Source organism: Bombyx mori, chromosome 12 (genome assembly GCF_030269925.1).
Source record: "Bombyx mori chromosome 12, ASM3026992v2".
NCBI lineage: Eukaryota > Metazoa > Arthropoda > Insecta > Lepidoptera > Bombycidae > Bombyx > Bombyx mori.
In genome coordinates, this window is record NC_085118.1 from 8,293,335 (window position 1) to 8,309,828 (window position 16,494).

Sequence of the window (16,494 nt, forward strand, 5' to 3'; positions counted from 1 at the left end):
GAACAAGAAATGTATACTATTTTTTTATAAGTCGTCGTGGCCTAACGGATAAGTCGTCCGGTGCATTCGTGTTGAGCGATGCACCGGTGTTCGAATCTCAGGTGGGTACGAATTTTTCTAATAAAATACGTTCTCAACAAATGTTCACGATTGATTTCCACGGTGAAGGAATAACATCGTGTAATAAAAATGAAACCCGCAAAATTATAATTTGCGTAATTACTGGTGGTAGGACCTCTTGTGAGTCCGCGTGGGTGGATACCACCACCCTGCCTATTTCTGCCGTGAAGCAGTAATGCGTTTCGGTTTGAAGGGCGGGGCAGCCGTTGCAACTATACGTGAGACCTTAGAACTTATATCTCAAGGTGGGTGGCGCATTTACGTTTTGGATGTCTATGGGCTCCAGTAACCACTTAACACCAGGTGGGCTGTGAGCTCGTCCACCCATCTAAGCAATAAAAAAAAAAAAAATAGTCCCCCACTTGAAATCCTGGAATCCGTTTCTGTGCGCGTCTATGTTATGACGGCATTATTCATTTGTAAACTTGCGAAGCATTATAAGAAGCCCACAGTATGTTATATACAAGAACTTTGGGAAATTTAATTCCACGCACGAACGATCGAGAAAATAATGCAGTGTATCGAAAACGATTTTTTTACTGAACAGAATTTTATATTCTACGATTGGAGTTTTTCCACGATACGGCTTAATTTTATTCAAGCAAATTAACAAATTTATGAATATATAAAATCAAATTCATGTTAGTAATGTATCATTAATAATGGTTTTTGATTGATTTTAGCTACACATTGGTAACAATTCATCCCAAGTTTCTTTAACTTATTATATTAAGATTTATTCATAACCAATTGTTTTTATATAATGTTATTAAATAATTTTTTATTGTTTTTAAAAATTGTATGTATTGATATTCTATGTTTTGTATAACAAATATGACAGCATAATAATAACAATTATATGCGTTTCGGTTTGAAGGGTGGGGCAGCCGTTGTAACTATACTGAGACCTTAGAACTTATATCTCATGGTGGGTGGCGCATTTATTTTTTTATTTTTATTTTATTTTATTAGGAAGACAAACAGTGAACTTAAACTATGTAAACTCTAACCTTACAACTAAACACCATTTAAATGTCTCCGCATTTAAATAACTATAAAGTATAAACGATTGTGGCGTCGCATCGCCTAGAATTAAATAATTAAAGTAAAACGTAAAACTAAAACAAAAATAAAACAGTTTGAGAAAAAAAAAACAGAAAAACGTAGTAAATAGAAAATAATTAATTAAATATTTGCATTCAACCATCGACTGACTAATGTTCTCCTAATACTCTTAGTAGAAGTGTTGAAAATGTCCAGTTCAGAGAAGTCAGCTAGAGCATTGAAACTGTTAGCAGCTCTTATAAAGAATGCATTACGTCTGTAATTTGTACCACCACGAGGTACTCCGAGACGAGATGATTGACGGCTCTCGCGCATTATGGTTCTCGGGGGCACCCTTAAACATAACAACGATAGAAGATAAGACGAGTCCACCTCAGACTGAGCTATTTTGCTATAAAGAACAATATCAGCTATCCTACGTCTTTCCTCCAGTGGAAGTATGTGATGCCTTCTACATCTCGTCTCGTAGTCGGGATCATACACTTTAGTTTTAAATTGAAGAAACCTCATGAATTTGGTCTGTACGGTCTCCAATCTATTTATATAAATTTTATATCGCGGATTCCATACCTGCGAACAATACTCTAGGATACTGCGCACATATGCACAGTACAGCACCTTAAAAATTTTAGCACTAGTAAATTGCGCACCAAGCCGCTTGATAAAACCTAATGATATATAGGCTCTTTTCACTATATTGTCTATATGCTTCTCATAAGACAGTTTCCTATCATGTGTTACCCCCAAATCGCAAAATTCATCTACATTTGCCAGATTGGTTCCTATAAGCTGATATGTGAACTTAACAGGTGTAGTCTTATGTGTGAAGGTCATGGCAAAACACTTCGAAACGTTGAGGTCTAATTTATTAAGGTGACAATATTCCTCGAGCCTTAAAAGATCCTCCTGTATCATCTGACAATCATTGGAAGAGTTAACTTTTCTATAAACTTTCATGTCATCCGCATACAAGAGGAAGTCCGAAGACCGAAAACATGTACCTATATCATTTATAAAGATATTAAACATCAACGGGCCGAGCAGAGACCCTTGAGGAACACCAGAAGGGATCCCTCCCCAGGAAGAAGCATGTCCGTTGACCACAACCTTTTGTGATCTATTTTCAACATAAGAAGAAAACCACCTGAAGAGACTACCATGAATTCCAGCATTAAAGAGCTTTTGTAGCAGAATCGTGTGATCGATGCGGTCGAATGCCTTACTGAAATCAGTAAAGACAGCATCAACTTGACCACCAGAATCCATATTACGTGTGAGATATTCCGTGAAGGTAACTAAGTTAGTGGTAGTCGATCTATTCTTCAAGAAACCATGTTGTTGCGCTATGAAGGTAGGTTTTAAAAAAGCGTACAACTGTGAATACACAACTCGTTCAAACAGTTTAGCAAATAAGCACAATTTGGATATAGGCCTATAATTTTTTATATTTTCTTTATTGCCTTTTTTGTGAACAGGTGTTATGAACGCAGATTTCCAGATCACAGGTACGATTCCTTCATGAATTGACCTACGGTAAAGTATGACCAATGGTGCAAGCAGGTTCTCAGAACACCTAACTATGAATAGGGGTGGAATCCTATCAGGACCTGCTGCTTTTGACAGATCTAAAGCCTTTAGCAGTTTCAAAATCTCAGCCGGATCAATTTCAATACTGGATATGCAGTCAGAGTGTGCAATGTTTGTATTAACACCCAGGAGCTGGTCAGCAGTACTGTGATCAGCTGTAGCAGTATTAAGGAAATTTGATTGGAAGTATTCACAAAAAATATTACAGATAACGTCCCCAGAGTCAGTTGTTTGTCCTTCGTATGTGAGAGTAGAAGGAAGGTTATTTGCGCTACCATTGTTAGTTTTAACAAATCTCCAGAAGAACTTAGGATCCTTTAAGATAGAACTTTCGACCGACGCGATATAAGCTCTATAACAATCATCTTCCAATATTTTAGCTCTCTTACGGAGGAGAGAAAAGGTTTCATAATCGTCAGTATTGCTGTATTTCTGGTATTTTTTCAAAAACTTGTATTTTTCCTTCTTAACTTTTTTTAACGGGGATGTGTACCAGGGTGGGAACAAACTAGGAGCATAATACTTTCGAGGAACGTGCTTATCGATTACGTCATATAAGATCTTATAAAAATTATCGAGAGCCTCGTCAATGGAAAAATTTAGTAAAAAGCTGTCCCAGTCTGTATCCGCAAGTGACGAGTTAATAGACTCAAAATTTCCAGAGTGGAAGCAATACTTTAACCTAGGTTGAACTATTAACTGTTTTATGTCAGTTAAAGACAGAAATATATTCAACGATTTATGATGAACATCCTCCTTCACTAAAGGGTCGTCACAAGCACTGATTTCAAGCTTTGAGTTCGATAAAACCCAATCAAGTACCCTTTTTTTTTTTTTTTTTTTTTGTCAGGAGGAAATCGCCGGACTTCCGCCCTTCACTGGGGATGGAGGGCGGGGCATGTCGGAGTCGAACCGACTAAAACCTCCTGTCTCTCAACAACCAACGTCCAAACCTCGTATGAGACAAAACTCATGAAAAGGCAAAGGGGGGAAAGTGAAGCGTTTAGTGCGGAGCACATCTCTCTCATCACCCTCCCCCTCGGGACGCCGGACTGGCGGTCGTCGGCGCCACGACCACCAGCCCTCTCGGTCGGCAGGCTATCCGAAGCCCGCCTAGATGGCGCCGGTTAGAATGGTCAATCAAGTACCCTATTATTAATATTATAACAGTAATTAAATTGATAGAAATTACATTCTGCCAAGACATCAAAAAAGTAGATTTGCGCATGCCCACTAATGCCCTGTGGCTGTGTAAAATCTTCGTCAGTGTCAAAAGACCATTTGATATCTCTCATATTAAAATCACCGGTAACTATAAATGTATCATTAGGGCATAAGTCCATTGCTAGAGAGAGTTTGTCTGTAAAGTTGGTTAGCTGAGAATTGAAGTTGTAGCCAAGGTTTTCATCACATAAATAGAGGGAACAAAAGTGTATATTTACAACACCACGACTTTTAGTATTGAATGTCACCGTAACCCATATATCCTCGGCAGAAGACGACCATTCCGGGCGGCGCGACGCCGTAAGATCGCGTCGTATCGCTATCAGTACGCCTCCACCATACAATTCATTTGTAGCTATATAATTTCTATCCCGTCTAAACACAATGTACCTATCATCGAACAGCTCACAGTCACCAATACTATCCATTAACCAAGTTTCCGTGATTAAGATAACATCATATTTATTAAGTAGGACATTTCTTTTAAAATCAATTGTTTTGGTACGTAACCCTCTAGTGTTTTGATAATAAATACTAAGCTTTACATTAGCCATTTGATAAGAATTTTGATACAATAGCTGAAATAAATCGAAATAAGCAATTTTAAATGTAATATTATGAACAATAATAAAGAATAATATAAATTGATTTTAATAAACGTACCAAGACAATCAATTTCACGAACAAAGTAATTCAGCAACACAAAACGATATTGTAGAAATAGTAAATACTGAAATCCTAAAAGTAATACATTTAACAAATAAAATTTAATTTTAATATTGTAAGAATAGGGTAGTAAAAAAAACTTACATGGCATCGCACACGATCGCTCGAGCACGATCGGCTCACACTTATCAAGCGATAATGAGCGGAACCGAAGTAGCAAAACGCAAGCGATAATGTGCACTATGACATGGCTAAGCGACGTAATGCATAACGATAAACGTATGAATATAGCTGAACTTACGTACCTGAACTGGATGCACACTTCGTAATAATAAAAATATAGGTAATAATAATGCGCGAGGTTGCATGCGGCTCTCAAACTTTTAACAGTTGACTTCTTATTAGAGCAAACTTTAAAGAATAATGAAAAGAAAATAAATTTTGTGTGATAAAAAATACTTAATAAAAAGAAATATTGATTATTATTCAGGTTATCTTCTTCAGATCCCTTTCCTCTTTTATAAAAAATATCGGGGATGTATCTGATTTGCGGGCCATTATTTTACAATGTTTTACCCAAATATATTGGAAATTATTATCCTTCGCGAGCGACTTTGCTTTGTTTAATAATGTTTTATTACGCTGCGTCAAATGGTCGTTCAGATAAAAACTTCCCTCTCCTTGTATACCCAAGTCCGAGAGACTGTTCTTCTTAATTTTACGAGCTAAAGCGATAAGTTCCTCCTTGCGATACCTATTGTTGAATGCAACAATAATAGATTTTTCAGCCTTCAGCACACGAGTTGGGATACGTGCAATGTAATTAATCTCCTCTTTCTTAATGGAAATATTATAAAGTTGACCGATACAGCTGACGACATCATATAGATTTTCACCCTTCTTTTCCGGTATACCACGGATCTCCACGTTATTCGCACGGGCCCACTGGTCCCGGTCCTGTAGCTCATTGTTCAATCTGGTAATTTCGTCACGAAGAGCAGGAACCTCACTGCCGATCTTTTCCACTGTACATATTCTAGAGCCCAAGTCCTTCACCGTGCTCGAGAGATCACCAGTGAGTTGATATGCCAGCTCGAGGGAATTCTTGAGATCGCCTATTTCAGCCTTGATGCTCTTGATGTCATCCACCACCGTTGCTAACGGAGCCAGTCGAGATAGGATTTGACTAAGTTGTTCCTGTATTGAGTCCTGCGGCCCTTTACACTTCAGGCACCGCCAGGTATTTTTCCGTTCACCTAATCTGCGATAGCCGGATTCCGTCACTCCAGAACATGGAAAATCATAATGATTCTTGCAAATGCTGCATATTGTTCCGTCGGTGTGTTGAGTACCACAATTCGCACAGGTATGCATTTTAAGAAGTGATAGTGATAATAACAAAAAGTTAAAATATTTATAAAAGTTTGAGAAACTGATTAAGAGACGAAGCGAGACAAGCATGCGTATTCTTAGGTGGCCACGAGGCGAATTTAGGTCGTAGATGTCGATGGGCTCCAGTAACCACTTAACATCAGATGGGCTGTGAGCTCCCCCACCCATCTAAGCAATAAATAAATAAATAAATGGATAGTCCTAAAAGTAATTGACTATTTGCAATCAACCTGTAATTAAGGCAAATATTCAAAAATAAGATCCTGTAAAGTTTATACTAAAGTTCGATTCTCTATCTTCATCCAAATTGAAACACCGTGGGGCCGAAACTAGGACAAATTGTACAAAGTTATGTGCTTCCAGTGGGAATGAATTAATTTAAGTCCTTTACAGTTTATACATAATATAATGTTAAGTCTAAAGCTACCAAACATTTTTCACCTTCTAGCAGAATAAAGCAGATAAAATCTTCCTTTAAAAGCATTTAGTGCATACTCCTATTCTATTTCTTAAGCGCCAATAAAATCACTCTGTCGATCAAAGCCAAAGCGACCGACAGATCTGTATTGAAATGTTCACCACTTTTTAATGCATGATATACCTTTTTTTTGAGCTCAGATCATTTTTTATAAAAAAATATATACAACTATTTTAAATTTAAAATAAAAATATTGGATCAAAATTAATAAAATTTATTCTAATATTAAGAGCGGGGCGATAAACAGGGCCTAATGCGGCATCAGGCTAAATCCGTCACTGGCCCCATCATTCAAGCTGGAACGCATAACTCCTTCACGATAGGTAGACATGTGCAGACCTAAAATATGCGCTAACCAGCAATTTCCGGTCAATAATCGTAGCTCGTTGATACAATACGCAGAGAGCGCTGCTGCCCATACTCTGATGAGTCGTCACCCAATTGAAGAATATCGATTCGAAGATTAGTACATTATAAAGAAATTGTTTGATCTACATCACTTTTCTATTATTCATAGCTTATTGCTTTTCATCAATATGATACCATCCTACGGGTAAAGCGTTTAGGAAATACTGCCGCGCACAATTTCCTCCCTTCTGCACACGCCTACCAATCCCTCAAATTGTATGCTATATATACCTCGAAAATACCCGGCGCCGAATTCTACGCACTAACGCAAACAAATGACACAAAATTATTCATAAGGATATTCACGAATAAAGATGGTGGATATCAGTAAATACTTTTTTGTATTAGAAATTTGAAAATACTTCCTTTATTGGTATATTTAATTTTATTATATTGAAAAAAACAAGCTTTTTTTTTCGTTGGGACACTTGGTATCATTGCCTGTCTAGCACTAAGAGGATACTGACACTCAAATAGACAAAGCTATTTTGAACAACGACATAGTCGCTTCGCCTCATGCGAGCACAACGGGCATCTTATCCTTAAGGCCAAGACGCCTTGAAATGTATGTTTTATTAAGAACAGCAATTAAACACCCTGTATGTATACTTGCAAAAAAAAATCGCATATATAAGTATTATGATTTAAATAAGGGAATAATATTTTTCCAAATCCGAAATAAAGAAATAATACATATCTGAATCCAAAATATATATATAATAATATGTATATGGAATATATTATATGGAAACTCGAAAAAGTATCACAGAATTGGACTGTTTGTGAGCTTTAAAGATCTTGAATAATTCTGTACATAGCATGTGTACGTGCTCATTTATACACTGACTGAACTAATTCGCATGTGGTTTCCTGTAATATAATATAATAATCTGACGTTTCATTTACGAGTATATAAGTTTATTTGTAATAGTATTTTGTATTTTCTTCGGTTTTCGCGAGTTTTTTATTAAATCACTTTTACGACTCAATCTCGCGTTTTTTATCGTCATTACATTATTTTCAACGTTTTGAATACTTCACAGTTTTCAGGGTCAAGGACGACTGACTTTTTCAGTTCCGAATTTCTGAGTTTGAATGAATAAGTTTATGCATATATTCAAAACTGTTTCAATGTAGCATAATGATTAGAATGTGAAAATACATGGCCACGAATAGCATCTCTACAATATTCGCGAATGTTCTTTCTTTTTATTTAACATAGCCTTCTTCTTCTTATCAGCCCATGGATGTCCACTGCTGGACATAGGCCTCCTCCAAGCCTCGCCACAAAGACCGGTCCTGCGCTGCCGGCATCCAGCGGATCCCCATAGATCGTCAGCCCATCTTGTGGGAGGCCTACCCGCGTTACGTCTTCCATTACGCGGTCGCCACTCTAGAACTTTCTGGCCCCAACGGCCATCCGTTCTGCGAGCAATGTGTCCTGTCCACTGCCACTTCAATATCGCAATCCTTTGGGCTATGTCGGTTACCATGGTTTTCCTGCGAATCTCCTCATTTCTGATTTGATCTCGCAGGGAAACTCCGAGTATATATCCATAGCCTTAATTATTAATAAATAAGTGAAACCACCAGAGCACATCGGGGCTTAGTATTTGTAAGTTAAAAAACAAAGTACTCGTAATTTTTTACTAAAACTTACTCTCTACCAAAATCGTTTTTACTCTTAATTTTAAATCAAACATCCATTTAAATTGTTCGCGTTTTAATATAACAAACAACGATAAAATATAAAACCAGACTATAAGCCGTAACATTACGAATCGACCGTCCAATTTTACCTGCAATAACCGTTTCATTCTATTAACAGCCGGTGTTATGTGGCCCATAAACAAAATCAATTTCCATCAATTTAATAACCGGTCCCCTACCGACGTACACGGCGCCAATCAGTGGCTAATCAATCTTGCAGTTCTAGATTACTTATTGGTCCCACTGAAATCGACCGACGGCAACATTGAAACTTTCAGTTGTATTCAACTTTGTTTAATATATGTACATATGTAGTCCCACTAATCCGTTCGACCTTGATTCTAAAGTCGTGCAGGTGAAAGTTGTTTTTAGTTTATAACGGATTGAATGATACTTTTTTCGGTAACTTTTTTATTGCTTAGATGGGTGGACGAGCTCACAGTCCACCTGGTGTTTAGTGGTTACTGGAGCACATAGACATCTAAAACGTAAATGCGCCACCCACTTTGAGATATAAGTTCTAAGGTCTCAAGTACAGTTACAACGGCTGCCCCACCCTTTAAGCCGAAACGCATTACTGCTTCACGGCAGAAATAGGCGGTGGTACCCACCCATGCGGACTTACAAGAGCTCCTACCACCAGTAATTACGCTAATTATAATTTTGCGGGTTTGATTTTTATTACACGATGTTATTCCTTCACCGTGGAAGTCAATCGTGAACATTTGTTGAGTACGTATTTCATTAGAAAAATTGGTACCCGCCTGAGATTCGAACACCGGTGCATCGCTTCAACACGAATGCACCGGACGTCTTATCCGTTAGGCCACGACGACTTCCTAATTCGTCTTACATTATACGGGTATTGCAGTTTAGTTATATTTTTTATTCGACAGATTGACAGATCCTATGTTTGATTTAAAGCCTTGTAGAAAATGGTAGACCTAAGATCAGCAAATCCGGGATTAAAGCTCTCATGGAATAATAAAGCAAAACACGCCCTGTACGCTCGTATCGAGCGATGTGAATATGCCAGAAAGCAAATCCTTTAACAGATACCTAACAATTTTTAGTATGTAAATTCATACCCAATACATTTCATTCATGAACGGCTTCAATGATTAAAGAATATCGTAGATATCAGATAGTGGCTTTTGTAAGTAAAAAGTACTTTTTTGTTGGTAGTAGGACCTCTTGTACTGGTGGTGGGACCTCTCGTGAGTCCGCGCGGGTAGGTACCACCGCCCTGCCTATTTCTGCCGTGAAACAGTAATGCGTTTCGGTTTGAAGGGTGGGGCAGCCGTTGTAACTATACTGAGATCTTAGAACTTATATCTCAAGATGGGTGGCGCATTTACGTTGTAGATGTCCATGGGCTCCAGTAACCACTTAACACCGGGTGGGCTGTGAGCTCGTCCACCCATTAAAGCAATAAAAAAAAAACGTTCACTGTATTATTATTTTAATGGTATAGCTACTCATATAAAAGTATGTAAATAGATAAGTCACATGCAGTCTACTCCGCTGATGAGGTATTATGAAACACGGCCAGGATTTTCAGTGGAGGTACGAGCTATAAAACTTGAGTTATATCAGAGTACGCCCGATGTTTAAAGCTGCAGGATAAAGACACAAAGGTTGAATTATGAAGCCTTATTTTTTTTTTTTGACACTCATAAAAGTGCTGTATGTGTTTCATAGTCTTGAGATATATGTGAATACCAAACGATTCCAAATAAAATATATAAATCAACAATTCGAAACGACGTTAGTATTTTCCAAAAACGAATTAAAATCTAAACTTTCAATCTAAAATAATATCCCTTTAGTTTTATTAATATGTCCGATTGTAAAGTGTGCGATTTTCTCATTCTTAGAAAACATTTGAATTTGAATAACCAATAATGGCTTTATAAGGACAAAATAAAACAATAACATTAAAAAATATGAATAATTTAATAATTGATTTAATTTTGAGTGAGACAATGAGTGCATTTTATTTAAGATGTACAGGAAAAAACATACGTAATTGCTTAAGAGATGAATACACTCATGTAGAATTAAAAATCAAAAAACTTTTAACCTGAAAAAGAAATTGATTGAAACAATAAAGAAAACGACGAAAGACGACCAACTCCTCGGAGATATATTAAATTATTTTGTTTGAAGTCAAACATGAAAACAAATCTCGGTAACGTTCACAAACTCGATAACAAACGTTGAATACGCAAACATAATCTGATATCAGTAAAAACACGGTTCACAAACGAAAAACAAAATTAGCCTTTAGGAGAATCTATATATTAATACGTGAAGCAAAAACTTTGTATCCCTTTCTACGAAAATTGCGCGGACGGAGGAGTATGAAATTTTACACACTTATAGAGAATATAGAGAAGAAGTGCACAGTGCTAATATTTTTTTTTTAAAATAATGCATAAAAGATACATTAAATCAATAAAGAAAACATTACACACACTACATACCATGTATTTGACGCATGCATACTATTTATTGTCAAACTTTGGTTCTTGACGTCTGTTGTCAAATTGAGATTAAATATTGTTTGTCTTTATTAATATTTTTTTATCGTGTAGCCTTGGCGAAATTTGTGATTATAGAATTATAAAATACAATCATAATAGTGTACAAACTTACAATTCCAATTAATTATAGTCGAATTTCGACTACTGCGGGACCTCTAGTTTATTTTAACTCGTAAGAAGATTGTCATTCGAAGAATTCATTTCGTTTAAGCTTGTTAACATCGTATGAGTTGTCGGATAGGGTGAGAACCCTCCACGAAAGCCAATGAGCCAATACGGTATGTTATTCCGATTCTATATCTTAAGCGTTTACGTTATCATGCTCTACGGGCCTCTACGACTGCTACGAACTCGCTACGAGCGCTCATCTGGTAGACTTGACTCCTAAAATTTTACTGTAATTGTGTGTGACGATTTCTAAAATGGTAACGCGAAGTAAAAATTAATAGAACAATATTCGTTTTTTATAAAATTTCCTTCTTTTAATCTAATAATTATTAAATCTTTATTCGGTAGGCAGCGGCTTGGCTCTGCCCCTGGCATTGCTGAAGTCCATGGGCGACGGTAACCATTCACCATCAGGTGGGCCGTATGCTCGTTTGCCTACAAGGGCAATAAAAAACTAAAAAAAAATCTTTCGTACGTCAACAAATCGACCCTATTGGAGTATCAATGGAGCTAGGTATATTACAATAACAAACGCCAAGTCATTTCTTTTATTTTTGTTAATTCTTATTGAATAAAATTAGTTTTAATGGCATGATATTTTAATACTAATGTAAGGTGAAGAACTAATATTATAAAACTTAGATGTCTTGAAATATAATTACAAACTAAATGGTGTTGTTTACATTATTGTAAAAATAAACATGATGACCGTGACTGTGAATTCTAAAACTATCGGGTGCTGTTACCTTTCTTCGCTCAATCCTTCCTTTGTTCACTTCATAATTTAATTTAAACACTAATCGAGTGTCCACGCCGTACCATTGACAACAACTAGTTGTAGTGTCTACTAAAAACTTAAGTAATTTCTGTTAAATGTGTCCGGTAAAATTACCGTTGTCATTTTCTTAGAAAGCGTTCACATTCGAGCGCGAATCATTTATATAGGCTGACCGTTACTGACTACAAAGAATAGCGAGCGCGTGTTTATGCGCACGGCTAGGCATGATCGTGAGCTCCGGTCGCTCGCCGGTAGCCGACTGACGTTGGTACATACGACACATCTGCATTTAAGAAGCCGCTATCGTTATGCGACTAATCGATTGGTCGAAGCGAGTCGCACTGTCTTCCTTCTCCCTCCGACATTTCTCTCGCTCATTTTTCACGCATGCGTCTTACGGTGTAATTTTCTTTTAAAAGTGACGAAAAGTAAATAAACTCATACGAACTGTTTATTTGCAGACTAGAGATGTAAGTTTAGATCAAACAGGAAAGTTTAGCGCTTTCGATCCATTACCAAAGTGCGACGCTGAAAATGTCAGTAATCGGTAATCGTATCGTAAAATTTTATTTTGTAGAGCTCTCTGCTATTGGCAAGAAAATCCGGCTTGTTAGCCTTAGATGGTGGCCAAGGCATAGAAAACGTCACTTGTTGCATGGCGACTTACAGCGACGAAAAGCCACGCACGCAACATATTACACTTCGTTTTTCCAACAAAAAAATTTAGTGTTTCCCGCTTATAAAATGATTGATTTTTTTTATTCCTGTTTTTTGTTCGCTAGAGATTATTTGATAAAATTAGTTAGTTAAAGTGTTTTGTATCAATTAACTGTCATTTGAAATCTAAATTTATATTGCGATAAGTATAACGGAATCTATTTTCAGCAGCACATTCAACATCTGTTTGTTTGTTGTATATTAATGAATCCATATTATTTTAAAATAGGCGGGTGGGTAGTCAAATTACAAATACAGGAGAGAAAAGAATAAAAATAAAACGAGTAAAAGGGATAAAAAATCCACAAAATCAGTAAACTCGATGTTTTATGCCTCGACAGCATTATACGTAAGTTAATTCCACTAAATTAGAACCAAATTTAATTACAAGTCCGCAAGCAGTGATTGCATAATATGATTACATTCCATTCAAACATTAACATAGTAGGTACACCTCGATCGTTGTATCAGAGCCGAATCAACTACAAATCAAAACAAAGTACAAATAGCCAAGATCACTATCAGCAGAGGACGTGATTAGCAAGTAATGTGAAGAAATAACCGGGCGTTAATTTCCCTGCAGATCGAAGACCTAAATAATGCGGATAATACTGGGATGTTAAAGATAGATAATTCTTCACATACTTGCCAAGAGAAGGAAAGCATCCATTTTAGAATAATGATCTTCTGCTGCGAAATAAGCAGATCTCAACATTACGGATTCTTTTCATGTTACGGTTAGGTACAACACGTAGACAACGTTGTAATGATTCTTACGTATTGCGTAGATTGGTGATCGAACCCATAAACTAGAAACCGCACCCCCCTTAAGACTTAATATTAAAGTCTCAAATGTATTGCGTCTGTGCTATCTGACGCTTCAAACCGGACCGCGGCAGAAATAAGCTGAATACTATTGCTTACCCGTGTACATAGATTTTGAAATGGGGTGGTGGTGAAAAATACTCCACGGACTACAGCTGATAGTCTTATCCTACTGTAAATTTAAGGACGTGTGTCAATAACAAAATCGAACTGCAAACCTATTTGCGTATTTTAATTACGGATTTTAATATAACTTGAAACTAGGTAGGTAAACTAGGTAGTTAAACGGTAGGCAGCGGCTTGGCTCGGTAGGCAGCGGCTTGGCTCTGCCCCTGGCATTGCTGAAGTCCATGGGCGACGGTAACCACTCACCATCAGGTGGGCCGTATGCTCGTCTGTCTACAAGGGCAATAAAAAAAAATCGGAGCTTAAAAGTTCGACCGGACATTTCTACTGCATTAGACTTTCATAGAAAACGACTAAATGCAATAATTTAATTTCCAAATTCAAATGCATCCGTCAAATATTTAACAAAGACAGTAAGTAGTAGTGAGTATTACACTATTTGTAAAGTGCACGCTATTTGTTTAGTCAGAGCGGTCGATAGGTGCTCCAGAAAGCGAGCTCAACATGTAGCCGGGAGCTGTATTAAATGATGCGGAAATTCCCACTTACTCTCTGATTGCCACAGTAGGAGGGCTAATGTCATTGTTGATTCGGAATGTCGACTGTGCTCACTGAAGCTACATTTTTGTCTTTAATTGCTTTTTGTTAATGCACGTGATTTTATTGGCCAGGTGAATAGACAAACTCACAGCTTACTTGTTGTAAAATGGTTAGCGGAGCCCATAGATAGATAGTTGGTCGTCGACTATCGCCTCGACGACCCGTCGGTCGGGCGTCATCGGGGTGGCGCCGCGTATTTGGTTGTAGTGTTGACCGTGGGAACCCCCCTACTCTGACCGGGTTTTGACCCCGGCCGGAGATCGGACGTCAGATGTAAGAGAGTTGTTTAGTGGGTAGGGCCCTAAAATTCTTTGGGCCTGCGGTCTGCTCCCAACACCATGCAGATCGTCGAGTCCCACATACCCCGCGCGCCCCCTTAGGCGCGGAGATCTCGTAGGAGGTTCAGACGGGGCCGAAAAAAAAGCCCATAGACATCAAAAACGTAAATGCCGCACCCACATTGATACATGAGTTCTAAGTCTCAGTTTTACAACACAACGACTGCTCCATCCTTCATACCGAAACGCATTATTACTTCACGGGCGATATAGGCAGAGCGGTGGTACGTGTTCCGAGCGAACAAATAAGATCACATACCAGCAGTAATTATGCTAATTGTATTTTTTTAAGGGTTTGTTATTATAAATTTTATTATACGGTGTTATTTCTTCACCGTGAAAGTTATCCTCGAACAATCGTTGAGTATGACTTAAGAAAATAAATATCTGCCTGTGGAGCTTAAATGTGCACAAGCACAATCGCAAACCTATATAATTTTAATCAAAACTCAGGACAGTCTTTAGTTTTCCTCTTCATAGGTCATACCTCTCTAAATGGTCTGGACAATCTGAGTTCTACCCAGCTGATAGTTGCGTGGAGTTGTTGTCTTATAGAACAGATTTCGCCCTATATCTTCCTGCGTGGGTGTCTCAATAATAATTAACATATAGGTTTGCATGGAAATTAAATTTGTGCCCCTCTCCACTATAACCTCAGCTTAGGTAGCGGTACTTAATGTTATCGTGCCTCCGCCCATCCCGTAAAGTGTAAACAATAAAATCATAGTGCAAAGCAACTTACCGCAAACGATTGTTTACTGTACGCCATAAACTAAACACTACTTAAGCTGACGGCTCGTTGTCGTCCAGATGCTTTAACTTGATTAATAGTTGATTTGAGAACGGCCTGATTAATACGCGAGGAGCAGGTACGTAAACAGAGTTCCGTATTGTGGTTCTTAGCCGTATTTGCGTATTTCTCTAGTGATATGTTTGTAATAAAAGAAGACAACTCAAATGATAAAAGATTGATGATTATTACAGAATGGCCAGTTCGATTATCTCGTTTATCAAGTGGTTAATGTCTCACACTACTGTATTATGGAGTGGGATCGAAACGCGGTAGGATCTTTGTTAAAGTTTTTTTTTATTGCTTAAATTGGTGGACTAGCTCACAGTCCACCTAGTGTCAAGTGGTTACTGGAGCCCATAGACATCTAAAACGTAAATGCGCCACCCACATGAGATATAAGTTCTAAGGTCTCAAGTATAGTTACAACGGCTGCCCCACCTCTCAAACCGAAACGCATTACTGTTTCACGGCAGAAATAGGCAGGGTGGTGGTACCCACCCACGTGGTCTCACAAGAGGTCCTACCACCAGTTTGCTATTCGGTATCCGTGTGTACATCTAGTTGTCTTTTACGAATGTTTCCAATACCTACCCGTAAAAAAAAACTGCTAGCATTGTCTATTGAAGGGTAAAATTGGCATATAAAGTCCACATATTATTGTTATAGGCGCGTTGGGTCCTTTCATTACAAACAATTCTTCACTTACAAATTTTGTATCACATCTGCTGCATTACATGCAGCTTAGCTACGGCATGACAGTTGCAAAACAACGTAACGATATATTGTATTTGTAAAGCAATCATTCTATTATTTTAGGGTAAAAGGTAAACAGCAATCATAAATCAACAAGGAATAATTTCTTTGATTAAATTAGAAAAAGAGAATTCAAAGAAATGTTAAATAATAAAAATTAGTAGCTCACACATGTTTGAAATCTACCATAATAAAGAAAT

General features: G+C 37.5%; 2 protein-coding genes across 2 annotated transcripts in view; both read right to left on the reverse strand.

The window, feature by feature from the left end:
* Positions 1-12,409, reverse strand: part of LOC101744805 (protein O-mannosyl-transferase TMTC2) — a 117,761-nt gene extending 105,352 nt beyond the window's left edge. The window contains exon 1 of the mRNA XM_004929444.5: positions 12,111-12,409. The gene's annotated coding sequence lies outside the window, so the exon portion shown is untranslated. The remainder of the gene's footprint in view (positions 1-12,110) is intronic.
* On the reverse strand, positions 5,149-6,036 carry LOC119629242 (uncharacterized). The gene has a single exon (XM_038014426.1). It carries the CDS (start codon positions 6,034-6,036, stop codon positions 5,149-5,151), a length of 888 nt encoding a protein of 295 aa, XP_037870354.1.
* Positions 12,410-16,494: the final 4,085 nt, after the last annotated feature.